The following is a 26,165-nucleotide window of genomic DNA, read 5'->3' as shown; positions in this document are numbered from 1 at the left end:
ACTTCGCATCAAGGAGGTTGATATTCATAAGACCGCCTTCCGAACTCACTACGGGCATTATGAGTTCACAGTGGTACCCTTTGAGCTGACAAACGCTCCATCAATTTTCATGTGCTTAATGAATGGGGTGTTCCGTTCCTATCTTGATAGATTTGTTCTTGTGTTCCTCGATGATATTCTGATATATTCTAAGTCCCAAAAGGAACATGAGGAACATTTGAGTTTAGTTTTGCAGTGCTTGAGAGATAATCAACTTTATGCCAATGCGGCAAAGTGTGATTTCTTTCAATCAGAGATACAGTATTTGGGACACGTTATTTCAGGCGAAGGTATCTCTGTAGACCCTGCGAAGATCCAGGCAATAGTAGATTGGCCTGCACCCACTACTGTGTCGGAGATTCGTAGTTTCATGGGTCTAGCTGGGTATTATCGCAGATTTGTTCAAAACTTCTCCAGAATAGCACACCCTATTACCTCCCTTCAGAGGAAAGGAAAGAAGTTTCTTTGGACAGAAAAGTGTGTAGAAGCATTTCAGAAACTCAAAGAGCTTCTGACCAGTGCACCGATCTTAGCTGTACCTGATCCAGAAGGTGAGTTCATGGTGTGTACAGATGCTTCCCTCGAGGGTATTGGAGCAGTTCTAATGCAGAATGGTCGAGTGATTGCATATGAGTCACGCAAACTCAAGGATCATGAGTTGAATTATCCTACACATGACCTTGAGTTAGCAGCAGTAGTTCATGCCTTAGTGAGATGGAGACATTTCTTGTTGGGACACAGATTTGAACTACATAGCGATCATCGTAGTCTTCAGTACATATTCACGCAGCCTAATCTGAATGCTAGGCAAAGGCGTTGGATGGAGTTTTTGTGCGAGTATGACTTTGAGGTGAAGTATATCCAGGGGAAGGAGAATGTTGTAGCTGATGCTTTGAGTCGCAGGAAACATGTGATATCATCTATGACTCTTAGTGTCGATTTGAGATGTCAGATACTTCAGGCACTCCCCACCGATTCATGGTATCTGGAGGTGTGCAGTGAGATCAATTCAGGGAGACCCTTGGAGGGAAAGTTTTTAGGCTATGTCCTAGAGTCAGATGGCCTTTTGAGACTTTCAGGAAGGATCTATGTGCCGCTACTGGATGAGCTTCGCATATTGATCCTATCAGAGGCCCATCGTGCACCTTACCCGGCACATCCAGGTGTCAAGAAGATGCATGCAGATTTGCGACGTTTATTCTATTGGTCCGGGATGAAGCGCGACATTGCTGATTTTGTGGCTAGATGTCTTGAGTGTCAGAGAGTCAAGGCAGAACACCAGCATCCAGCAGGACTTTTGCAACCGAATCTCGTTCCTTCATGGAAGTGGGACATCATCTCTATGGATTTCATAGTAGGATTACCTATGACTCTTCGTCGTCATGATGCTATCATGGTCACCGTTGATCGGTTGACCAAGGTGGCACATTTTGCACCAATCAGGTCTTCCTACACTGCAGCTTCAGTGGCTAATGTCTTCATGCGTGACATTGTGAGACTACATGGTATTCCCCGAAAGATCATTTCGGATAGGGATCATGTTTTCACTTACGCATTTTGGACATCACTACAGCATGATCTTGGAGCGCAGTTGAACTTCAGTTCAGCATATCACCCAGAGACAGATGGGCAGACAGAGAGAGTGAATCAGGTTCTCGAGGATATGTTGAGGATGTACGTGATGGATAGGCAGACTCATTGGGAGGACTATCTCTACCTAGTGGAGTTTGCTTACAACAACGGGTATCACAGTTCTATTGGCATGGCACCTTTCCAAGCCTTATATGGACGCCCTTGTCGTACACCTTTGAGTTGGGATAGCCTTGAGGATCGCATCCTGTTGGGCCCCGAGATGCTTCGTGACATGGAGCAACAGGTGGTGCGTATCCGAGAGCACTTGACAACGGCACAGGATAGGCAGAAGAAGTATGCTGATGCTCATAGGTCAGATAAGCAGTTTGCTGTGGGAGAGAAGGTTTTCTTGAGAGTGCGTCCGCGGAAGAGTCCGATCCGTTATGGAAAGGGCTCGAAGCTAGCACCTCGCTTTGTGGGACCATTCGATATTCTTGAGAGGATTGGTCCAGTTGCCTATCGTCTTGCTTTACCACCCAGCCTTGCTCGCATTCACGATGTTTTCCATGTTTCAGTACTTAGACAGTATATTCCTGATGTTGTACATATTCTTGATTGGAATGCTTTACAGGTAGAGGACGGGCAGCTAGCTTTGGAGCCAATACGTATTCTGGAGCAGCGGGAGTTGACCCTCAGGGGTCGAACCATAGAGCAGGTAAGGGTCCAATGGGACCCTACTGATGACTCTTCAGCTACATGGGAGGATGCATCTAGATTACGGGATTTATATCCCTATTTGTTTATAGGCTTCCAGGAGTAAGCCTAAGTCTAGGGGGGGTGGATGTAGTGCCTGCCCCTAGTTTACATTTTTCGAGCTACATTATGATATGATTGCCAAACTCTTTTAGGCCAATTTATGTTTGATGGGTAGTATTATTATTTTAGAGATTATCAGATGATGTTTACACTCAGTTTATTATATGATGAGATTACTTGGTACTCTATATTTCATGCATGTATGATGATTATTCAATGGTTTCAGTTATCAATGATGATTAGTTAGATGGTTCATTATTCCATGTGTTTCTTATGGATACTTACCCCATACTGCATGTGTATGGTGTGCGTGTTGTTTTATTTATGTATGATGTTTCTGATATGGTTAAGGAAGGAAGTCGTAGTCACCTGCTAGTCGGGATCTACACGATGCACCACTTCCTGCCATTGCCTGTTTAACTTAGAATATTGTGTTTGTACATGCGTGGATTTTATGCAGGTTGCAGGTACCGGGTATCGACTTCCCTGAATTGTCAGTATGAGCGTACCCTATCGCACTGTCTCAATGGTAAGAGAGGGGAGATAAACTCTTAAGTCCAAATCCTAAACCCTTTAGCCAATTGTCCTAATTGATAATTAGGACAAGTATCTGAGTTAAATACTCTCCGAATGCATCAAATGATGTAATTTGGTGATTATAACCCTTGTGTTTGATTTGGTATGTATTCTTCTATGTTGGGTTTTCGTATGTTGCTTTATGAGTCCTTGGTGTATTTTCTATTAATTAAGTCTAATTAAAAAGACTAATTAATGTTTTAATTTAATAAGGAATTATTATGATATCTTTATATTTAATTAATTAATTAATTAATTAAATAAAAGAATTAAAGTTGGAAATTAAAGTTTAAGATATATTTAGAACAGGATAATATTTATTTAATTTAATAATAATATATTTGGAGTTCATTTTTAAATAAATGCTAAATATTATTGTTATTTAAATTAATTAAATATGTTATCAATTAAGTTCTAAAATGAATTAAAAGTTGAAAGATATTAATTTATTAAGAATTCTAGATCGCATGATCTAAACATGAGTTAAATATAAGAATTAAATTAAAAGATTAAATTGTAAAAATTAGTAATGTTATTTTAATTTCTTAAAAGTGCACATAAGATTTGAAGTAATAAATTAATTAAGAATTGAAGTCAAGTGAAATTTTAAATAAAGTTATTTAATCATTCAACTTAATGTGCATGAAAGTTGAATGCAAAAGAATTAGAAAAGATAATAAAAGTTAATTTGGAGTTAACTGAGTTGTGCAAAGAGTCTTCTCGGGTAAACGCACAATTAGTGCCCCGAATTGAGGAGAATTTGCTTATCACAATGAGAGGGTTCATTTTTGAAGGGAGGATTAGAGACAACATTTGAGAGAGGAATTTGGATGCGAATTTTGGGGGAGGCGAATCTTCTCACAATTCTTGGGTGTTTGTGTGTTAGCATCAGGTTCAGGTAGGGTCTTGTGTTTTGATCATTGCTTGAATTATGCAATTTGATATTTCTGTCTACTTCGTGATTGTAAGAACTTGTCTTTTCAAATTTCATTGTATGAATGTGTCAATTCTTCATTCTGGACCTTTTTGCTATTCATTTTCATCTGTAAATCCAGGTTTGAAAACCATTTTAAAGACCTCATTCAACAGTTGAAATAAATAAGAATTAAATAAAGATTTGAGTTTGAATTAAATGGAATTTGAGAAATTTAATAAGGTTAGGGTTTTGAAATTGGATGAAGAAAACTCTAAGTTGGAAAAATAAATATGATTGATTTATTTTATTTAAATTTTATGATTGATAAAATTTAATAAAATAAATTTACTTGAAATTGATTAATAATAATATATATGAATTTATTTAAAGAAAAGATTTACATTATAAATTTTAGGTATTTATAAAATCTGATTAGATGAATTAATTTAGTAAAATCAAATCAAATCAAATATTGAATTAAACATGTATGGGAGATTGGATGGTTTTAAATCAAATAACAAAATCTTAAAAATATATATATATATAAAAAATAAAAAAAATATTATAAAATATATAATTTAGTGGGGGGGAGGGAAGTACCCCGTACCCGCCCCCACTGTCGGCGCAGGCCGACAGTACCTGCGTCGCAGGTACTGCGACGGCAGGTACAGAGTACCTGCTGCCGCAGGCCCTGCGACCGCAGGCCTGCGGCCAAAGCCGACGGGCTATAAACGTGGGAGGATTTAAATTCGTTTTTTTATTTTTATTATTTTTATAATTTTTTTTTTAAAAAAAAATTATAAAAAACGAAATTTATTTAATTAAAAATTTTAAATAATAAAAATTATAATATATATTTAATTTTTATAATATATTAAACTTTATAAATATTTAATAAATAAATATTAATTGCATTGTTATAGTTGTAAATTTTAATTTATTAATAATTTTGTTTAAATATTAATAAATTAACAATTATTAGTTGGATTAAAATAATTAATTAGATCTAATGAATATTGATTAATTTAATTATAATTAGTTTAATTAAGTTAATTAATAATGAATTTTATTTGACTAAATTACAATTTGGATATTGATTTAATGAAAATTATTATAGAACTGGGTTATTCGAAAAAGGGTAGTTGTGAAAACTTTGTTACTTGAATTCGACATTAAACTAAATCACAAACCTTACCTTAACTTAAAAAATATATACTTTCAGATCCAATCTCTTGACTTTGATGTTGTCTTTGTACTTTGAATGTTTTGGGGTTGGTTTAGCGTTGACCAGTTCAGGTTGTTACCAGAGGCTCGGGGTTTGTGAATGTGATGTCTTGATGATTTGGTCTCGATCTTTCTTAAACCTGACCATGGTAATGTGATGAAGTGCTCTATGACATGATTGTGGTTACTGTTTGTGATTGCTTTCCAGTTTCCTTGTGTGAAGCTGAGATGTATGTAATTGAGAATACCTAACTTAACCATTTTTGAGTCTCGATCAGTTATATTTGATAACCATTTTTGAGTCTCGATCAGTTATACTTGTATTACTTTCTGGTTGCTCATTAGAGAACCATTGGATTTTGTGACTTATCATTGATGCCTTCAGTTGCTGATAGAGAACTGTCGTGATTACTTGATTACTATTTGATGTTATCTGTTGCTCATGAAGAACTGATATATTTTGTGGATTATCCTTTTATGATATTTTCAGTTGCTCGCATAGGACTGAGATGGTTTTATTATGATTCTTTGATTTATGAGTTCATGAGCTAGGGTAGGTTATCTATGTGTAGAGTCGGGAAGTGGCTTGCAATGGGGGTCGGAGCCCTAAGAGGCTGCCTTGAGAAACCCATTGTAAGTCGTTTTTAATAAGTGAAAACATTTACACTAAATGAGAGAAAATGAACCTAACAAGATAATTGTATGTTCTCTCCCATGCCATGAGTGCTAGTACAGACTAGGATGGGGTAGAGAGGACGCTTGGTTACGACCTTGCATTCCATAGTATGCCTCGTCAGTACGAGAGGATACTAGTGGCCGCAGGATCAGTAGGGACCCGGGATTCCTAAGGGATTGCTCGGGTAACTTCTACATGACTTTTGCGATGACACTTTCCCGCTTGCATATTAGGTTTCCTACGTGTCTTGTGGTACCTCTGGGATATAGATGTCGATCTTTTTAGGAACCCTTGAGTTAGCATACTTATAGGATTTCCTGGACTTAGAGAGTAATTATGATTATAGGTTTTGTTATCCTATTTTGGGACTTGAGACTATCTCCTCAGCGCGGTGGGAGTGGACCATTTAGGTTTCACGCGGTCGGGTGGTAGTGCTTTTACTCTTACCATTGAGATCCGTTCCGTGGTCACCGTGGCTGGAGATTTCGTGATTGGCATTTACCTTCACTATGTTCTTGGATTAGTATGATGGATGGTTAGATTTTATGATAGATGTTTTATCATTATGGATGTATGGATGTATCATGTATGGTGAATAGTTTCATATATTTTTACTGTACTTTGTATCATGGATTTGAGGATGTTGTATCTTGATATTTACATATGTATATTCTTTTAAGCCTTTCATACCCTGTGACATGTACAGTGGATGAATGAGCATTCCGAATTAATTTGCCAAGGAGCATTCGGAACAAATGTATATTATGGACATTGGAGTTTCTGATTATTCTTTTATATGTATGTGTTAGTTGTTAGACTTAGAATTAATTAAACTTAAACGTGACTCAACGTCTTGGGATCTTTAAGAAATGTAACTTGCAATGTATGTTTGTCGATGATTACATGTTATTGCTTCCGCTACTATTTGTGTGATGTGTATGTCATACTTTCTTACTTTAAAAAAAAAAAAAAAATGTTTAGCAAACTTAGTGAAACTTTAGGTTAATTCTTTTGGATCCCTTGGCGGGGCGTTACATCAAGATTGTTTTTTCTCGTGTTCTTCATATTGGTCAGGCTGCTGATTCTTTATTCGGTTGATTCTTCAGTTGCTGTTTCTCTTATTATTATAATTGTCAACGTTTGCTCTTCAAGTTTGGGCCATACAAAACAACTTGTTAAATCTATCAGAATTTGATACAGAAACTTCTGTCAATCAGGCCTATTCAGATTCGAATGGTTGGAGGTTGTTATAGATGAGGAAAGTAAGGGTCAAATCTCAGCAAAGGTGAAATACACAAGGCGTACAAAGCACTAACTCTTGTCTGGCTGCTTCATTCTGACCACAAACTTTGTGTCCCTGGAGAACTGTAATTTTCCTGAGTAGATATCTTCACATGACTGCGACCTGGGTTCCTATGATGAGTCGTTCCTGTTGATGCAGTCATTCAAGTTGCCGGAAAGGAGGATCAGTTGTGTTGAGAGTTATTGGGTTGTGGTCTTTAGGTTTTCACATTATTTGTTTTATTTGTAACCACATGTCTATCCCATTCAACCTGATTCTGTTTATCGGCTTCCACTTCATCTGTGTTGTCGATATAGTTATAGTGTTGCATTCCATCTGATTTGTCGTTTTCTTTCTTTGTCTATTTTGACAATGATAGTGGGTGACAGGAGCTTCTCAAGAAGACCAAAGCCATAAATACCCAGTTTCTATGCAGCTTGGGGGGCAGGTTGAATGCCTGAGACTTAGGATCTTCTTTTTATTATAATTTAAGGAGCTACCTGAGTTAGGATCCTCTAAATCTGTGATCAAGGATTCGCGCGGACATTGAGTTATTTCTTTTGAAAATTATAGAGTTGGCCAGATTCCAATAAATTTGTTATTGAGGATTGAAGTGTATATGGTGTATAAAAAATAAGTCAATAAAAATGTTAAAGGCAAAAGGGCAGGAGCATAGTGAAGGTCTTGCTATGTCTGTCATTCACGATGAAACTGCTAAATTGAAGGATCCCTCTTCCAATTCTTCCCCTGCTCCGGTTCATGTGTATCAATGCCATTGGAACCTGTATGGTCACAACAGTAAATGTTTTATGAGGTCATTGCGTGCGAGCTTCAGAAGTTATGTTTGACTCTATGAGAAATCAGAGGGTTCGTGTACCTTGAAAAATATTAGGGTTGCAGACTGTTTGTCATAGAACCATCAGTAATATGTTAAGTTTTCTTTAGTACTTAATATCTCGCACAGTTACTGGGATGGTCCTCGTCATAGAAGAGTTATCCAGCTGCTCCAACAGCTGCTAAGGAGGATCGCCGCACTGTTTCACAATATGCAGACCAGTGCCCACCATGTCTGGTTGATTGAGGAAACTAAATAAGCCATAAGGAGATAAGTAGTGTGTGATTTTTTTTTACTAGGAATGTTGTTCAGATACCATATTACCATATTCGCTCGTCGACCCCCGAATTTGGTAGTCAATTTGGTCCTTGTTTGAAGTTGGTTCGAATTTGAAGCAGATTCACTTTTTTTTCTGACAAAATCGCTGGAAAAGTGGACAGGACCCTAGTCGAATGACCAACGAATTTGAGCAACTTTTTAATTTTCCTGATGACTTGGAGACAAACTTTTATGCGTTTGGGCAAATTTTATTGTTTGACCCAAAACTGACATGGATTTTGGTATTGACCAGAATTTGAAAACTTAACACTAAAGTTGACGGTGTATTTGCTATTGTCTTTAGACTTTCATTGTTTCCGTAAACCTAAACACGATGGGCAAAAATGATGTCTGTATTATCTCATTGACTGTCATTTTTTTACATTTGTTGAAAGATGCAAGAAGGAAAAATGCTCAGCAGGGCAAACAAATTTTATATATATATATATATAATTTATTTTAAAAAGACATCTTTGTACAGACGAACCCAAAATGAATCCGAACCCAACCCAACAAAAACTGGAGAGAAATTTCGAACCCGAATCTTGAACCCACATCCGTACCAAAATCAAAACCGGCAACTTAGTTCAGATATAAAGTAGCTGCACGATTCTGCATATCTCTGCTATTTGAATCTAATGAGTTTTTGAGATATAACTCCTTACCGTTGAGGTAAACTATAAGATGTATTTTGTTACCTGTGTTCATTGATTCTGATTCTCAAAGTCATATATTTTGTAGCATGTGTATGCTGACTTGACATTGTGCAGAAGCATGTGATTAGACTGGCAGGTTATTGTGGAAGATGCCAATTCTCATTTTCTTTTATGGTAACACCTTTATGCTCAGTATCACATTTTGTTAGAAAGGTTTATGATTGTCATATGAATGCTGGTCTCTTATTCAAATATTGTGTGTATTGAGATCAAACTTCAAAGAGATAGGTATTCTATGACGTTTATAGCTGGAAATAGAGTATATATTTGCATTGATCTCTACGATACATGTATCTTATGAATCTCTCTTGGTTGTGGAACACAATGGGATGGTGAGAGATAGTGCAACATTGTTTGCAGTCTTGATACTAAACTAGTGGCACATTATTAAAAGAGGAAGAGATAGAGAGACTATTCGGTTTTAGAGGGAGGTTACATGACAGAGGGAGATGCCCAACCCTTTGCAAGTTTGCAATAGTTAGCTATCTTATCGTGGTGTTCAAAGTTGTCCCTGCTGAGAGGGAATTTTTGTTAAGAGAAAATTTCAATTATTAATGCATTCTTCTCTGAAAGAAGTTTGAGTTGAATGCCCTTGTTCCACCCTATGCGAGCAGGCATGGTGGACATGCATTCTTCTCTGGAAGAAGTTTGAGGTGAAAGCCCACGTTCCACCCTCTGAGAGTAGGTATGGTGGACCACCCTTTGCGAGTAGGCACGGTGGAAATGCATTATTCTCTGGGAGAAGTTTGAGGTGAAAGCCCTCATTCCACCCTCTGCAAGTAGTTATGGTGGACCACCCTTTGCGAGTAGGCATATTAGAAATACATTCTTCTCTGGGAGATGTTTGAGGTGAAAGCCCTTATTCCACCCTTTGCAAGTTGTTATGGTGGACCATCCTCTATAAATAGGCATGGTGGAAATGTATTATTCTCTAGGAGAAGTCCGAGGTGAAAGCCCTCATTCTACCCTCCGTGAGTAGTTATGGTGGACCACCCTCTGCGAATGGGCATGATGGAAATGTATCCTTCTCTGGGAGAAGTCTAAGGTGAAAGCCCTTGTTCCACCCTTTGCGAGTAGGTATGGTGGACTACCCTTTGCAAGTAAGCATGGTGGAAATGCATTCTTATCTGGGAGAAGCTTGAGGTGAAAGCCCTCATTCCACCCTCTACGAGTGGCTATGGTGGACCACCCTTTGCGAATAGGCATGGTGGAAATGTATTCTTCTCTGAGAGAAGTCTAAGGTGAAAGCCCTCGTTTCGCCCTCTACGAGTAGGTACAATGGACCACCCTTTACGAGTAGGCATGGTGGAAATGTTTCCTTCTCTGGAAGAAGTTTTTTTTTCCATTCTACCCTATGCAAGCAGGCATGGTGAAAGTCATTTGTGTGACTTCAATCTATGTGCTTATGAAGTAACTATGGGGGATTATGTTATGCTAAGATAACATATGTTGTGTGAACTTATCATCTTTGGTTGCAACTATGTAAGCATGCCTAACTAAAGATCTCTCTCTTGCTAAGAGGGAGTATTGAAGTTTGTAGCTGCAATAGAGATCTTCATCTCTGATTCTATGAGATAGAAATATGTTTGTTATGACCGTTATGGTCATCTTCAGCTGAAAGAGTTATTTGTGATTATATTTAAATTAATCTTATGTAAAAGACATGTTTCATACGTCATGCCAAGAGGCATGCGTATGGAAATATGAAGTGTTGAATATTTGGAAATATTAAGGGTCTTGTATTAGAAATTTGAAGAGACCTTCATGTGCAATATGAAGAGTCTCGTTTCAATTTATTTATGTGATTGCTATGTTGATTGTAAACAATCAAGCGAAAGCCTTGCATTCAGAACATTTTGATTATCAATAAAAGTGATATTTTGCTGGTGCAGCTGGGTTTTTCCCTTAAGTGGAAAGGTTTTCCCAGGATAAATGCATTTAGTCTTTTCTGTATTGTTTATGCTCTTTTATTGATGTTTATCTAATTACTAGGCAAAATCATAACAAAAAAATCTGAGAGGTTGCATCTTTGTATCCTACTACTATATTTTCACCCTCCACTATCAAGTAAATCTATGTCTGTTAGTAGAAATCTGAAGAGAAAGTGGGGGTCTGATGACAGATGCAGTTGCAATCTGGATTTCCACATAAATCTATCACATGATAGATAGACGGCATGGTCCTGGTTGGAATCACAGAAATTCGTGTTCAGAAGGTTACTATGGCTTCAAGAAAACTAGACATATATGTATGTTGTGAGCATTGAAGTTACTCATACTGGTCTCCAAAATACCGCCAAAGGCACATTTGTTGAAAGCAAAGTCCTGAGTATGAATGTAACCATTGCTTGCTAAGAACTCTATTGCAATTCTTAATGTCAACGTGTAGGAGGACAAAAAATAGTTCATACTGATCACTAAGATGCATCTTCCAGTGCCTAGCCATCAAGTTCAAGGCTCAAATTACATCAATCAATTAATGACTCAAAGGGAAATCTATCATGAATCTTGATGCTAAGTATTACATTACCAATGGGCATAGGTAGAATATGGACAAGGATCTATGCACACGTAGAACATAGAAAAAATGTATGCCTTCATCAGCCTTCTTATCAGCAAGAGAATTTGAATTTCTAGGAACATGCTACTAGCTGATCTAGTCAAAAAAAAATTATTTATCTTTAGACTTAAAATTACAAAAGACTTTGGGACAGATTTGATCAAATGTTTACCCAAAAAAGAATTGGATTATCCACTTAGAATCCCCATAAATGGTGAGGTTCTTTATTTTTCCCCTTGCTGCAAGATGACTAAAAATGTCATTATTTCTGCAATGTTGCAAGAAGCCTATCCAAGATTTGAAGTCTAAAATCTTAAACTAAGGCCCAGACCATACTACACCAGCAGCAAGAGCAAATGCTAGAGAATTGACTTTGTGGCAGCAACAAGAAAAAAAGAAGAGGATAAATGAAATGAATTTCCAGGGCAGGGAAGCCAGCCAGAGCATCGTTGATGAAACCCACAAGGTTCCACTTTTGATAAAATAGAGTTTAGCACTAGATGGTACATTTAGATTTTGTGTATTATTGAAGTGAGACCTGACATTTTCCACCATAGCTAGCTTACTTTTGAGGATCAGAATGATTTTCAGAGTGTTTGCATAACAAAAAATACCTTTTGTTCTTAACAAATCCAAATATACCAAATGCAACAAAAAGATAAGGCCAGCCATAAATTTTAAGATGCTAGCCTTTAAACAAGATGGAATAACAGACATTCATTGCTAGGTGGAGATTTCTAAGCTAAATTTGTCTCAGAAGTGGACCCCAAAAGACACACACACAGATCCAAATGGAGGAGGCCTCCTTCCAAGCAGAGAAGAGGTGGTATTACATCTGAAGCAAATATTAAAACCTAGCATACCCCACTTAATGATATTTTCAGAAATGAGCATCTTAGTCTGTCAGACAAACCACTGAAGTATTTTTAAATTGGGATTAATACTCAAATACCATATGCTATATAAGTAGCAATCAAAAGATTCTCCAACCTGCAGAGAATGAGTGCCAGCCCTGACAGAAATAGCAACCTCGGGAGCTAATCTCACTCCACATTAAATTGTCAGCACTACGATGAGAAATAGAAAGGATACCAAATAATTCTTCTTGATTAGCACCCACCAGTTTAGATGTTCCTTAGAAAGACCACTGAGATGAGACAATTTAAACAGAATTTCGCCCCAGTCGATGAAGTGATCAAGGTTTTCCACCCCAAGCCGCTCCATGGACAAAAAGAGGCCACTTAGCATGAGATAGCACAAAGGCTTGTGGCCCAGAAGTAGATCCTCCCAACATCTGATACTATGTTTTCCAAGGCAGTAATCCCCTCATGAACTCACTAAAACCAGCAAGGACATGGCTTGATGTGCACCAAAGTGGGTCTAGAAATTAATAAGGTAATGCTATATAAATTGCACCATGCAAGACTTGGAGAATATTTTGGTTAGTGGTATACTTATGCTATGGCACACAACCATTCTGCAACCACACTGGTAGCAATCCCCAGCAGCAGCATTCATAATAACAGCAATGTGGTCACGCAATAACAACAGTGCAACAATCATGGAAAGATTGGGACACTCCAAATAAGTTAAAATGCAAATGAAGCACCTCCAAAATTGAGGGGACACTATGAGAAGGATCTAAATATCCCCCTTCCAACAGAATTTATATTCAAGCTGATTAAGATGAAAAAAATAAGATGACTGAACATAGGCTGAAAATTTTGGTGGCTTTCTTTTATGCACCAAGTTTAAGCTTCTATATTTCAAGATGTCAAGTTGAAACTATTTTTGAGTCTGTCCTATTTATCTATACAAAGATGAAAGCAACCTTTGTTGATAAACAGGATGTCAAATAAGCAAATTTTTTCCTTGCTCTCTTTCGGCTACTAGAGATCTGAATTCATTATTGATGATTTGGAGTTGACGGAAAGAGCAGAACAGGGGATGCAGAGCTGAAAGCTGCTAGGTTTCCTTTCATTCAATAGGGAGTAATGTTAAAAAATTGTGATTTTTATGCTCTGATTGAAGTTCCACTAACATGTGAAACGTCTTCTTGTATGGAAGAAGAAGATGTGCCTCTTAAAGTGAAGGGAATAAACTGGCTTTGATTCGTTTATACTTACATGTAAATTGAAAGCAAAGAAGTGTGGTTTTTTAGAAGACTGCTCAAATTTTTTTTCAACATGCTTTAACAGGCTCTAAGGATAATTCTATTGAATTGACTTTGGCATCAGTTTTTAGTTCAGAGCCCATAAACAGCCTAGTTTGCTTTCTTTCTCGATTCAATGAGTGTGGAGGATGATAGGAATGGGTCGGTTTTGGCTTATTGCCAAGGGCCTATTTTTTCAGCTCATTCAAATAAGTGGAAACTTCAGGTTTCTCAGTTGGGGAAGCATATAAATTGCTTGGACCCAAGGAGCAGGATTCAATTACTGCTATGCTTACGTAAGATTTAGGAGCCATTTATATATGATTTTTATAGCTTCTTAGTTCTGGTTTGGATCGGATACTCATTTTTTCAGCCTCTCATAAGAATGCATTCTTATCTTCATCAAATCAGTGAGGTGAAGCACATATCATCTGTGTATTGATGTCTTGCCTAGCTTTAAACTTTACACGTCTCTATAGAGAAAAAGGCAGAAAGAAAATTCCTTTGTTGCTAGAAAATCCCTAACAACAAAATTATGGACATTGCCATGGAGCTTGTATCTCACACTTCATAGAATTTACCTATTAAAATTCATGACAATATTAAACTTCATGAATCTCTGTATTAAGTTTTAACTCTCTATAAACAATGAAACATCAGAATAAATTACTAATACTAAAAAAAAGTATATGTGCTCCTTCATTTATAAATAGGAAGTCCCTAATCCAGGAAAAAAATGATATCAACAAACACACAAGAACCATCTGTTGTTAATGCACATAACACAAAATCCACTATTACTATCATAATTAGAACTTGAATTGTTGAAACCTATTTATAAGCATATATTACATCTATGGGATAGCCAGAAACCCAGCATTTTGTTATGTTGGAAGTGAAGGTCCGAAATGAAGTACTGAATACATACCTCTCTGATTTCTTGGATAACAAACTGCACAGGACTAGAACATAAAGTATCATACAAGCGAATTCTTTGGAGTTCTCGGCTTTTTGGTACAGGTAGGATGACCTCAGGAGTTGTGTTCCCGTTGTGAAATACAACTGATTTACTCCAGTAGCCAACATAGCGTCGCTGGCTTGCAATAGTTACCTAAGACAAAATTAAAAAATTATTAAGCTAATGAGAATTCACAATAGGAATTTCCCAAAATTTTCTAATTTAAATCAATGTCGCATACCCCTTCATTGACATAGCTTCGACGATCTGCATACAACTGCAAAGCCTCCTCAGCTGGAGTACCCATGTATACAAGATACGCACACACCATCAAACCTGTCCTGCCTTTACCTGCCTGTTTGGATATTATAAAAATGTATTGCACCATCACATATCAATAGTCCAATATGCATGGATGCATTTAATTTAGCAAACCCAAGTCGCAAGGAATCCTAAAAATATATGTTATATTACCAACTGGCACTATTGAGAACTATAAGCCTTAGGTTTCAACAAGGAATGGACATAGTAAAGGAAACACGCTGCACTTATAAGCAATGCAACCATTAGTGACAAAACAGAAACTGAAAGCAGGTAAATGAAATTATCAAATTATGTCTGATATTTCAGGTCCAGGTTACAGAAGAATGATAAATATTAAACAATGTGCAGGATAAATTAGGGATTACTGAGTGCAATTTTAAGTAAGGCTTGACATAATATTTGATCAAGCATATACCTTACAACAAGGCGTTTATTAAAATATACAACTACAGCTCACAGAATAAATAGTGTTGTTAATAAACATAGTGCAGGTTTTAGTAGTTAATAAGTGCAATGGCATTTCAAGGGAGGCTTGACACAATTTTTGTATCAAATCTATACCTTAACAGAAGGCATTTACAAAAATAAATAAACAAAGCTCCAAGAATAAGTAACACTGTTAATAAACAATATCGAGCACCATGGCTCTCTGAAAAACTTCCCCATTCTAATTTTAGCAGCATGTATATTGACTATCACTACATCATACATGAGCCATCTTCCATAGGATCACTTCTTGGGAAGGAATCCTTAACTAATTACAAAGAATTATTTGTTCTAGTAAATTGTCCTCTGAACTTGGATTTCTCAAGTTAGCAGGTGAGAGATGAAACCAAATCTGTTATCGGACTCTTATGCTTTACTGACTCGTCAGTCCACCTGTAAGGCAAAATAGAAAATCAAATCAATCTCAAGGTGTTTAAAATGACATTCCAGCAATCATAGGCACCATCTAAAAGATCCTTTTCAGCCTAAAAAGTTCCACTGTTGCCATAAATCCATCTTAATTGAAATTCATCAAACAAGCCAATGAGTTGCAGAGTAAACAAATTCTGTTTTCATCATAGAGGATTGCTATTGTAAATATCCAAATAAAATCATTTTCATGAGTTAGTCTTCCAACAGAGTCAATCTTCCCCGCTATGCTCTTAAAAAACCAATTTTCTCAGCACCCTTCATGTTCATTAATTCTAGTTTTTCAAACTGGAAATGCATATTGTATTGTCAAGCACCTGTGTCCTCCATTGAACTCCAGCTCAAGACATCTTGACTTTTCAAGTGTTGCATTAAGATTGGAACTCAATTTTAAAAGTATCAAAGAGAGGGATTTTTTCATCAATTAACTCTGTCTTCTTGTACCAGAGTTCTGCATTAGTTCCATAACTAAAGTCTAATAATTGATGAAAAAATGCTTACGTTTTGTCGCTAAATCCTTCCACTTTTCAGCATATTTCCTGACAATAGATGTAGTACTTCCTATAATAAAGAATAATAACAAAAGAAGCAAACAAAGAAGTGAGAATTATCTTTGATATAAAGATGGCATCTCTCATGAATCGCTTCATTTCCCAATCCTTGCATTGCATTTTCTTTTTTTCATAGCGTTTGCAGTTTCCAAATCAACTTGTACATTCATCCACATATCGATAAAAGCTAAAAGACTAAATATATAAAAGGATGCAAACAGAGATCGTCACATATAAAAATCCATACTTAATCAAAAGCACAGAATACTATAACAACCAGAAAGGCTCCGAGGACTTCCTCAGAAGAATATCATTCACAGAACCATCAATATTAGGCAGTCCAAATTGAAAGATGACAGTACTGGCTGTTCTTAGACTTGTTCAATAACAAGTACCTAATGACAATTTCACTACATAGCAGATACTGAACAAGGGTAAGATTAAATCTTCCAGATACTGGGCTCAAAAGAACCACGGAATATAATCCATTGACAATTATGAACTAGAACCCAGTTGAGTATATGCAGAGTAGACCAATCACAGTAAATAAGCTAAAGATGATGTTGAAACCTTCAAAGATTGATGAATAGCTGCTTGTTGAGAGTCAAAACAATAGACTATTTACATTCTTTCTCTGAAAGAACAGATAACTCTATCATACACAATGCCCCAAAGTGGCATTGACACTCAAATGTTCCAGTTAATGATATACAAATCCTCAGTAAAGCTCACAAGAATAAAAGCTTGAAGCTTAGAAAGTTTAAATTTTACAATTCTCTTAGAAATTTAATTGTTTGATTCTGCATTGACACTCAAATGTTCCAGTTAATGATATACAAATCCTCAGTAAAGCTCACAAGAATAAAAGCTTGAAGCTTAGAAAGTTTAAATTTTACAATTCTCTTAGAAATTTAATTGTTTGATTCTCTTTGACCATGGATTATTTTATCAAAAGAACTATATTTGTTGCCATGAAGAATTAGATCAAAAAAATGGGTCAAAACTCAAAGGAAAACATTGTAAAATACATCAAATTCTCAGCATTTCAGTCCAAATGCACCGCATCCTTATGTTGAATCTCAACTTGTATATAAATGCCAAAAATAAATTCTAAAAGCATTCACAAAACTTAAAATACAGATAAGCATACTCCCAAAAATGTCAAGGAGACATTATCCATAATCAAAACAATTTCATCAAATCCCGAAGAGTCTTCATTGCTATTAGTTTCCCTCTGCATGGATTGATATAATCCCTGCAACAATACAATTGTGAGATTTTTGAAAATCAACAATTTACTTGTATTATCACTGAAACAGTTATCCTCTTGTCACTCCCAAGATTCAAAGTTCAAACATCAATAGCACTGTTCTGCTTCCTAACGTATCCCATTATGCATTTCAATTTGCTGAAATGCATAGAAGTATTCACTGAATACCATCTTGCAAGAAATTCTGACCAGGTTGATCAAAATTTACAAAGTAAAATAAAACATAATATTTAAAATTTAAAATCAAAGAATTGCTTGTTAGTCTATTAAGAGATGAAATCCCACAAAAGCATGCAAAACTAATTTATAAAATTCAAGAACATGTTCTCAAGACGTAATCAACAAATAAAGATCCTCTGGCCATTACTTTCAATTAACATCTATTATAGTAAAATGGTCAACCTCAGTCCAACAATGACCTCAACTTACCATACAGTGAATCACAGCAACATTCCGAGAATCAGAAGAAAGCCAAGCATGTACACTCTCACAGAATAATTTGATAAGCGAAAGGGGTGGAACATGGTTGTCATCAAAGGGGATTACTTCAACTCGACCATGGAAGTACCCTGGATCATAAGTTTCTTCTGCACAAAGATTATAAACCTGCAAACACTACTATAGTCAGAAATCTTGAACGGAATCTGAAAAATCAACTAGCCTACCTCAGATTCTATCAAGTAATCAATCAAAAACACAAGAAATTTCCACGAGTCTCCGCTATTGGAGTGAAACTAAATAGTTCCAATATAAGGAATCCCTAATCATCCTTAAAAACCTCTTGTTTACCTGGAAATTTTATCCTTTTCATTTTCTCATAAGGTATTTTTTATATTTGCAAGAACTGTTCCACTCATGTCAAATTTACACAAATAATAGGTTTAAAGTGTCTAAGTTCTACAGCGCAATATTTCTGTGAGTAAATATATATCGATATAACATAAATGACTGAATAAAACATTAGTTATGGAGATTTGTTCATTATTCATGAAAACCAATAGGAAGAGAAAATATATTATCGTCTCCTTCAAGCCGAAATATTTAAGAGGCATGGAGATGTAACCACACACATGCTCTTCAAGCCCCATATACAGGGAGTGCACACGTGTGTGTGTGTGTGGGGGGGAGAGAGAGAGAGACAGAGACAGAGAGAGTTTGATCCGCCTAATAGCTAAGCACCTTAGTTCTAACCAAGCCATGAAATCAGGCTCCCAAGATTTAAACAAAACCAGGAAAAGAACACATATATGTCAACTACATGTTTGTTTCCTTTTTATTTTTTGAAGAAGAGGATCATATTTTACTACATTAACTTGGATAAGAAAATTTATCAATGAAGTTCATTTTGCCGCTTAGATTGCAGGATTAAGACTTTTAATAGATCCTACTATTAGAGAATTTAAATTACAAACTTTGCTATATACAAATGGTCAAAACAAAGCAGCTAGGAAAACTGAGAAAGAGAAAAGTAGAGAGACAAATTTTAAGCAATCACAGTACGCTCAAACATCTGATTGGCAATTACAACTTTATGCTCTAATAATACCAGGCATCCTTAAGGATTAATCCAGGTGACAGATGCAAATTTATGATTGATGTCAACACAACAACCAAACCTCTACTTAATAAGGAACTATAGAGTCTTGCAACCGCTCCCTTGGAAACATTTATTTGGTAGATGATGAAGAAGACACTAGATACCAGACCCAAATTTATATTCTCCCCAGTGAAGCTCCTGATAGGTAATGAGGATCAGAACTGACAGTGACTTCTTGATGCAGCTCATCCCTAACCAACAGCAGATGTGAAGTCACAAATGGAAGAGCAAACAATCATAGTTATACTCATATTTCCATAGTGCATTAGATTATATGACATGATCTTTCAAGATTCAACTAAATATAACCATTGCTTATGCATCATTAGTTGTTCACAAGAAACCCATTTCTTGTGCATGGATGGATTACTTGGCATCCATTACATCTAATGATTTAAGTAACATTGACATGTACTCCGAGGATGTGTCCTCTGCATTTTCAGACTTGTCACCTATAGAAAACATTCAGAGGATACAGTGGCAGGTCAAAAACATCCCTGGTACAGCTCTTTTTTCAAAAAATGGCCAGAAATGGTAGAGGATGGCTACAACAAGAGCATTTGATTTCTTTCAAACATAAAATGTCCCCACATTCACATTAAATATACAAAGATTACACAGGATTGCAATAGTAGCAAAATATTTAATGCTGCATTGGAATGTTCCTGAATCACTAAAAGTCCAAAAGTTCACAAGCAACCTTCATACATCCAGTAAATTACTCATTACCGATTTGAGCACTGTAGGAGGAAATCTGCCTAGCACTGTGCATTTTTGTAGTTTGTTAGATGTTGGCTAAAAAGTGGTGAATCAGAGGTAAATTAAGATATATTCTATTTTTCTTCGTATGTCTTTGTACAGAAATTTGTATTCCAGCTTCTCATTGTATTTATTGTATCTAACCACATTTCAGCTGCAATCGGTTAAATAAAATTACAGTGGCATATGATAGTTCTTCTAAACTTCTAAATATTATTTCTGGATATTATTAGGAATTCTAATACCTCTTTACTTGTTTTTTTTTCAGGGGATTTTATTTTCTGATCCTTCTAAATCTAATAATAAGGTTTACCTTCTATACAGCAGCAAAGCAAACTAAATTTTTTCCTTCAGCAAGTCAAACATCTGATTGAATTTTCTCTGCACTTTGAAAATTTATAGAGAATTCTGTATAATGGTTCCTTCTAGGAGCTGACGCAGTTCAACAGATTACTCATTAAAAAGCCATGTAATGCTTTTGGGTTTTAAATGTTCAAAAAATCTGACATTAGAATATTCTTATCTCGAGTCTTCCTGGAACCTGAATTCAATCACAATATTATGTTTTACTGATTAGGAAGCGCAGTAAGAGGTCGCTGCCTTTAGGTCGCAAGAAAATCCCTTAAATCCTTTTTAAAGGCTATAATTTCCATTCCTTTTTAATTCAAAAATAAAATTTAATTCAATAAACTCAGTAGCATTTAGTCTTGTCCTTCCGGGTTCCTTGGCAGGGCATTACATTTGGTATTAGAGACCTATGTTTCCACACTGCGAACTCTGGGACTCGTGCCCAGGTATAGCCTTCAATGGTTGTGCAGACCCTTTTGATATTATCTAGCTTATTAATAACATCTGAAAAAGTTTTATAATATGAGCCGGTTGTAAAGAAAAGTCAGATGAACAATTAGTTAAATTCTTGATATTGTAAGTTAGTATGTTTATTTTTCTGCTACAGATGGAAGTTAGAATAACATAAAGCCATCAAAAGTGCAGCACATTAAACCCTCATTCGTAGAAAAACCTATAATACAAATAAAGGCGGACGCCACTGACACCATGCCACTATGAAAGTATAAAGACAAGCAATAACAATTCCATTAATTCCCCTGATATGTGAATGGGATGGAAACATTGATAGGATAGAAAGTTCAAACATTCTAACCATAAGAAGGAAAATCAATTATATTTCTTTGATCTAATGGTAACAAAAGTTGCATTTTCTAACTGGCAATGGAAGTTAGGATAACATAAAGCCATCAAAAGTGCAGCGGGTTAAATCCTCATTCGTAGAGAAAACTTATAATACAAATAAGGCTGACGCCACTGACACCATGCCACTATGAAAGTATAAAGACAAGCAATAACAATTCAATAAATTCCCCTGATATGTGAATGGGATGGAAACATTGACAGGATAGAAAGTTCAAACATTCTAAAACAAGGGTAATGGCATTATTGGCAATCTCTCTGTAATCAACGCATCTTCCATGCACATATCCTTTTCAAAAAATATACATATCGACTCATTGAGAATAGCATACTAGTGTTTAAAAAGTTCCATTGTAATGTCAAAAATATGCTACTGTGCTCTGCCTGTTAGTTACTGAACCATCAAAGGGTACCAAGCATGCCACAACACAATAATCCTCCGGTTAAAATATCGAACCCGAAATTCATACCTCTACAAATTCAATTGCTCAGCTACTTCAAATCACGTCCATTGATATGCAAATTGTATCAAATCATAGCCAGTCCAAAGCCAAGAGGGCGGCTTCAATTACTATTTTAGACAAATCGCAGAATCTCAACCAGAAGAAACGTAAATTCCACAGAATTTCAATCAAAGGAGAGATACAATCCACAAATTTTAACCATACGAAGGAAAAACGCAGTGGCAAAAGGTAGTATCAGTCAAACAACGATCATTTCACATCCGCAAAGTGAGGAGTAATGAAAAACGTTACCTTGTAAAAACAGCTGTGCTTGATGTCAAGTACGCGCCGGACCTGCCACAGAGGATTTCTGTAAACAGCGCGGATGTTTTGGGAGGGGAAGGACATGGCAACGAGGCGATCTGTTATGTACGACATGTCCAGATCGAAGCTCCCGAGGACGAATCGACGCCGCTTCTTGGACACAATTGCTCGTATAAAACGAGCACCCAACACCACCTCCAGAATTTTCTCGCGAAGCATATGCCCGCCATGCCAATGCCCTTTCTCCCCGTCCCCTCCTCCCCCTCCCCCCGCGATCGACTGTTTAGCCCCCGTCGTGCCCGCCTCTCAATTCCCAATCCCAACTCCTTCAGATTCTCGCCCCAAATTCCTCCAGAAAATCTTTCCCTCTCCAAAATCTGCCGGAGCAATCGAAAATCATTCCCACCGGGCAATCTAATGTGTGGGTCTCATCCGAAATAGACGCAGAGGCGGCAGAGCTGAAATGGTCACAGGGCGGTGAGCGATTGCGTCTTCTTTCCATTCCCCTGGACAATCCCGCCGAGTCAAGCCATCACCGACCAAATCAAGCCGTGAATGAATTCCAGGAACTATGTTTTCATGCCCCGTGATGAAATGTTGAAGAAATTGGAGGCATCTGGTGCCTTACACCCGATTTCTCCTCCCATAGCTTCCACAGAATTTACAAGGCGACAAATGGGGGCGAAGCTATGATGATTGATTATCAATCCCCCAAATGAGGAAGTCGTCGTCTCCCCTTAGTGGAGGTGGGTGATCTGGACGCCTACCACCACGTCAGCAGCATCTGTGCTATTGGTCCATACACGTGGCCACGCTGTTCACGTGTGGGAAGAAATGTATTCACGAAGCTACAACTTCAGAGTCCTTGTCTCGTACACCTCACATATGTCTCTCTCATTTCCCAACATCAATTATTTAGAGGATACCAACAAGACATCACCTCCTACGGAACTTCCTAAACATTTTCTATCTTTCCAAAATAAATGAATTGTCAAATGCAACTCTCATTTTTGCCATTTTACTATATGAGTTTTGGCATATTATTGGTACATGTCATTTTTTATTCAATCATTTAGTATTATTAACTTTTAAAAGTTAATGTTTAATTTTTATGCCGTTTATTATTCTCATAATATTTTTTAATCCTTCTTATTGTTTATTGTCGTTAATCGAATAGTTAGATGTAAAAAGTATTAAAGTATTTAATCTTACTATTCATGTGATGTGTGTATATTCTAATTTGTTCAAAATAAGAACTCTTTAAAACAAGTCTTCACTTTACACATGTGAAAAATTGAGATTAAATTTGCTTTTGTTATTTATTTATTTTAAGTTGACGTTTAATTTTTATGTGACTTATTATTCTCTTAGTTTTTATTTCATTCTCGTCATTTATTGTCATATAGATATAAGTTCTTTAAAATACATTAAAAATTTTAAACTCTTTAAAATAAGTCTTTACCTCATATAGTTAAGAATTTGGGATTATATGTGTTTGTCAATTGTTGTTTTTAAGTCTAAAGAGAAGTTTTCATTGAATAATCAATTTATTTAAGTTGAAAAAAATGAACTTGCATAGAAAAATAAAAGTTTTCCATATAATTTAACAAAGAATTATTGTGGACAAAAAGTGGGAAGGAACTTAGCTAGAATACGATAACAAACAAGAGTACCAAAAACTAGTTTGAAGTTATACTCGCTTCACTCTAGATACTCTTGAACATGGAAGATATTGGTTAGCCCATTTTTAAACACCTCAAATTTATCCTATCATATTTAATTTTATATTACCTCCACTATGAGTTAAGAATTAAATAATATTTAATTAATTAGACTTACCAATATTAGTTGAATTGGTTAAGCTAAGTCCATGGATCCCCTCTTCATTTAAAAACTAAACATTGATATAAATTTCACATAATCCACTTACCTAATTTAAAATTCTTAAAAATCTCTAATTGTTTGAGATAAAATTGCTTGTCAATTGTTGTTTATAAATCCAAGAGAAGTTGTCATTAAATAATCTTTTTTTTTGTTGCTATTGAACAAGGTTATCAACTACAATATAAATGCATTTAAGTTTATTAAGGTCATAGCTTTAGCAATAGTATTATTTGTAGAAGAAGTTAAAATACACTCTGAAATATTGTAGGAAGATATAAATTTGTATATAATTATGCAAAGCATTATGGTCAACAAAACCACCTAAAGGAAGAAAATTGCAAACAAGTCCACTCAAAAGGAATTTGAGGTTGGCAATTCTACAGACTTCATTCTAAATACTTTGGGGAGAGGATATCCTTGTTGCCCACTTTTAGACACTTGAAATTCATCCTTATGTTTTAGTTGACTCTCATAATTAATCTTATATTACCTCGAATATTGATTAGTCAAACAAATTGTCTTATATTACTCTATGGGGGACCCTAGTTATTTGGAAGCAACTCCCTTACGGTTAGGAAATGGGAACCTAATCTGATTTATCTGATGCCTTCTTCCTTACAACACTTGTTTGGGTTTGGCTTTGAGGTCTCCCATTAGAATTCTAGCATGAAGATGTTTTTAAAGGGATTTATGCGTCCTTTGGGGAGCTTATAGCTATTGATAACATGATTGCTACTAGAACCAAACTTCTATATGCTAGGATTTGTGTGAAAGTTTCTTAGTTTAAGGATTTACCTCAAAAAGTGGACATGTTTTCTAAATTGGGAAAGAGGTCTCAGGAGGTGGAATTTGAAGATTTGCCTCATGCTTATTTTTACTACAAGAAAGTGGGCCATTTGGATAAAAACTACCCAAAAAAACCAAAAAAAAAGCTACTAAGGTGATGCAAGAAAATAAGGTGGCAAAAGAAAAGAAGAAATCCCTTACACTAGTCTAGAAACCTAAGGATCCAAAAGGAAATGCCTCTAATCTTGTGAATAATGCTATCAATGTTACAAATAATAAGGTGGAGAAAGAGAAGGCGGATAACAAAACTGATAGTAACGTGATTGAGAAGGCAGACAAAGAAATTGATTTAGTGGGGAAGGAGAAAGCAGTTTGTGTCAAAATGGAATATCAGGATGATATGGTCATAAGAAATGAGGTGTCTTTTCTTATTTCCCCTCTCATGAATGGTTCAAAGTTAGATATGAAGTGGTCTCAACCATATTGTTTGTCCCAAATATTGTCATAAGACAAAGAAGACTCTCCTCTGGAGAGTGAATTTGAGGATGGGGAAATTTGGGAGGAGAACCCCATTGAGACTTTGGGAAAGAGTATGGATATATTTCTTGAAGATGTTAATCTTCCCTTGTCTAAACCTATTATTGAAGATTCTTTTATGGCGATATGGTACTTGACACTAACTTGGAGGATTTTCTCAAGTAAAAGGAGCAAAAAATTGCTATTTTTTTTTTTAAAAAGGCAAGTTCAAAGAAGAAATCGGATAAGGAAGGTGGCCCCTCAATGTCATCTTCTAGAGTTTCAACTAGGAAGAAGAAAATGAAGAAGATCTCCCCTAAATTGAAGGTAGATGTTGGATCTTCAAGTAAAGTAGGAAGGAAAACCCTTAAGAATTTAAGGGAGATGGAGAGTATGCAGAATATAGCATATGGTAACTAGGCTACTATTCTAGAATTGACCCCCAAAAAAATGAAGATTATTTCATGGAATATAAGTGGACTTAACAGTCTTCATAAGATGGAGGTGGTTAGAAATCTAGTTAGAAAGCATAAACCTGATATTTTAGTCATTCAAGAAACTAAAATGGAGAAGGAAAAGGCGAAAAAGTTAAGGTTTTTCAAAAACTATGAGGTGTTGGCTAGTAGTTTTGAAGGGGCTTTGGGGGGAACTCTGATTATGTGGAATCAAGTTGTTGTTTTTGGACAGCTTATTGATTTGAATAATAACTTCTTAGCAATTAACTTTCAACATTTACATTTGGGTGTCGACTAGAATTTGGTTAATATTTACACTCCTAATAGTAAAAATTTAAGGAAAAAGTTTTGGAATAGATTGTCAAATCTTAAAAGCAAGGATTATAATGGTAGCTAGATTGTGTTGGGGGACTTTCAATGTTCCTTTCTATGAACATGAAAAAATGGGAGGTAATCCAAGCCAACTTTATGGTAGATTGGATCTAATGGACTT

General features: G+C 36.0%; 1 protein-coding gene across 1 annotated transcript in view; it reads right to left on the bottom strand.

Annotated features, from left to right (window-relative positions):
• LOC149548325 (phosphatidylinositol 3,4,5-trisphosphate 3-phosphatase and protein-tyrosine-phosphatase PTEN1-like) overlaps window positions 1-22,704 on the bottom strand; it is a 32,056-nt gene extending 9,352 nt beyond the window's left edge. The window contains exons 1-4 of the mRNA XM_089792408.1: window positions 22,020-22,704; window positions 18,129-18,305; window positions 14,881-14,994; window positions 14,610-14,792 (exon numbers count right to left, since the gene is read on the bottom strand). Coding sequence (XP_089648534.1) covers window positions 14,610-14,792; window positions 14,881-14,994; window positions 18,129-18,305; window positions 22,020-22,250 — 705 coding nt within the window. The 5' untranslated portion in view covers window positions 22,251-22,704. The remainder of the gene's footprint in view (window positions 1-14,609; window positions 14,793-14,880; window positions 14,995-18,128; window positions 18,306-22,019) is intronic.
• Between the last annotated feature and the right edge of the window lie 3,461 nt (window positions 22,705-26,165).

Source organism: Cupressus sempervirens, chromosome 7 (assembly GCF_028749045.1).
Source record: "Cupressus sempervirens isolate cs-2001-9-10 chromosome 7, ASM2874904v1, whole genome shotgun sequence".
NCBI classification, from domain to species: Eukaryota; Viridiplantae; Streptophyta; class Pinopsida; order Cupressales; family Cupressaceae; genus Cupressus; species Cupressus sempervirens.
The sequence above is the reverse complement of the archived record's forward strand: the minus strand, read 5'-3'. Positions and strand labels throughout refer to the sequence as shown.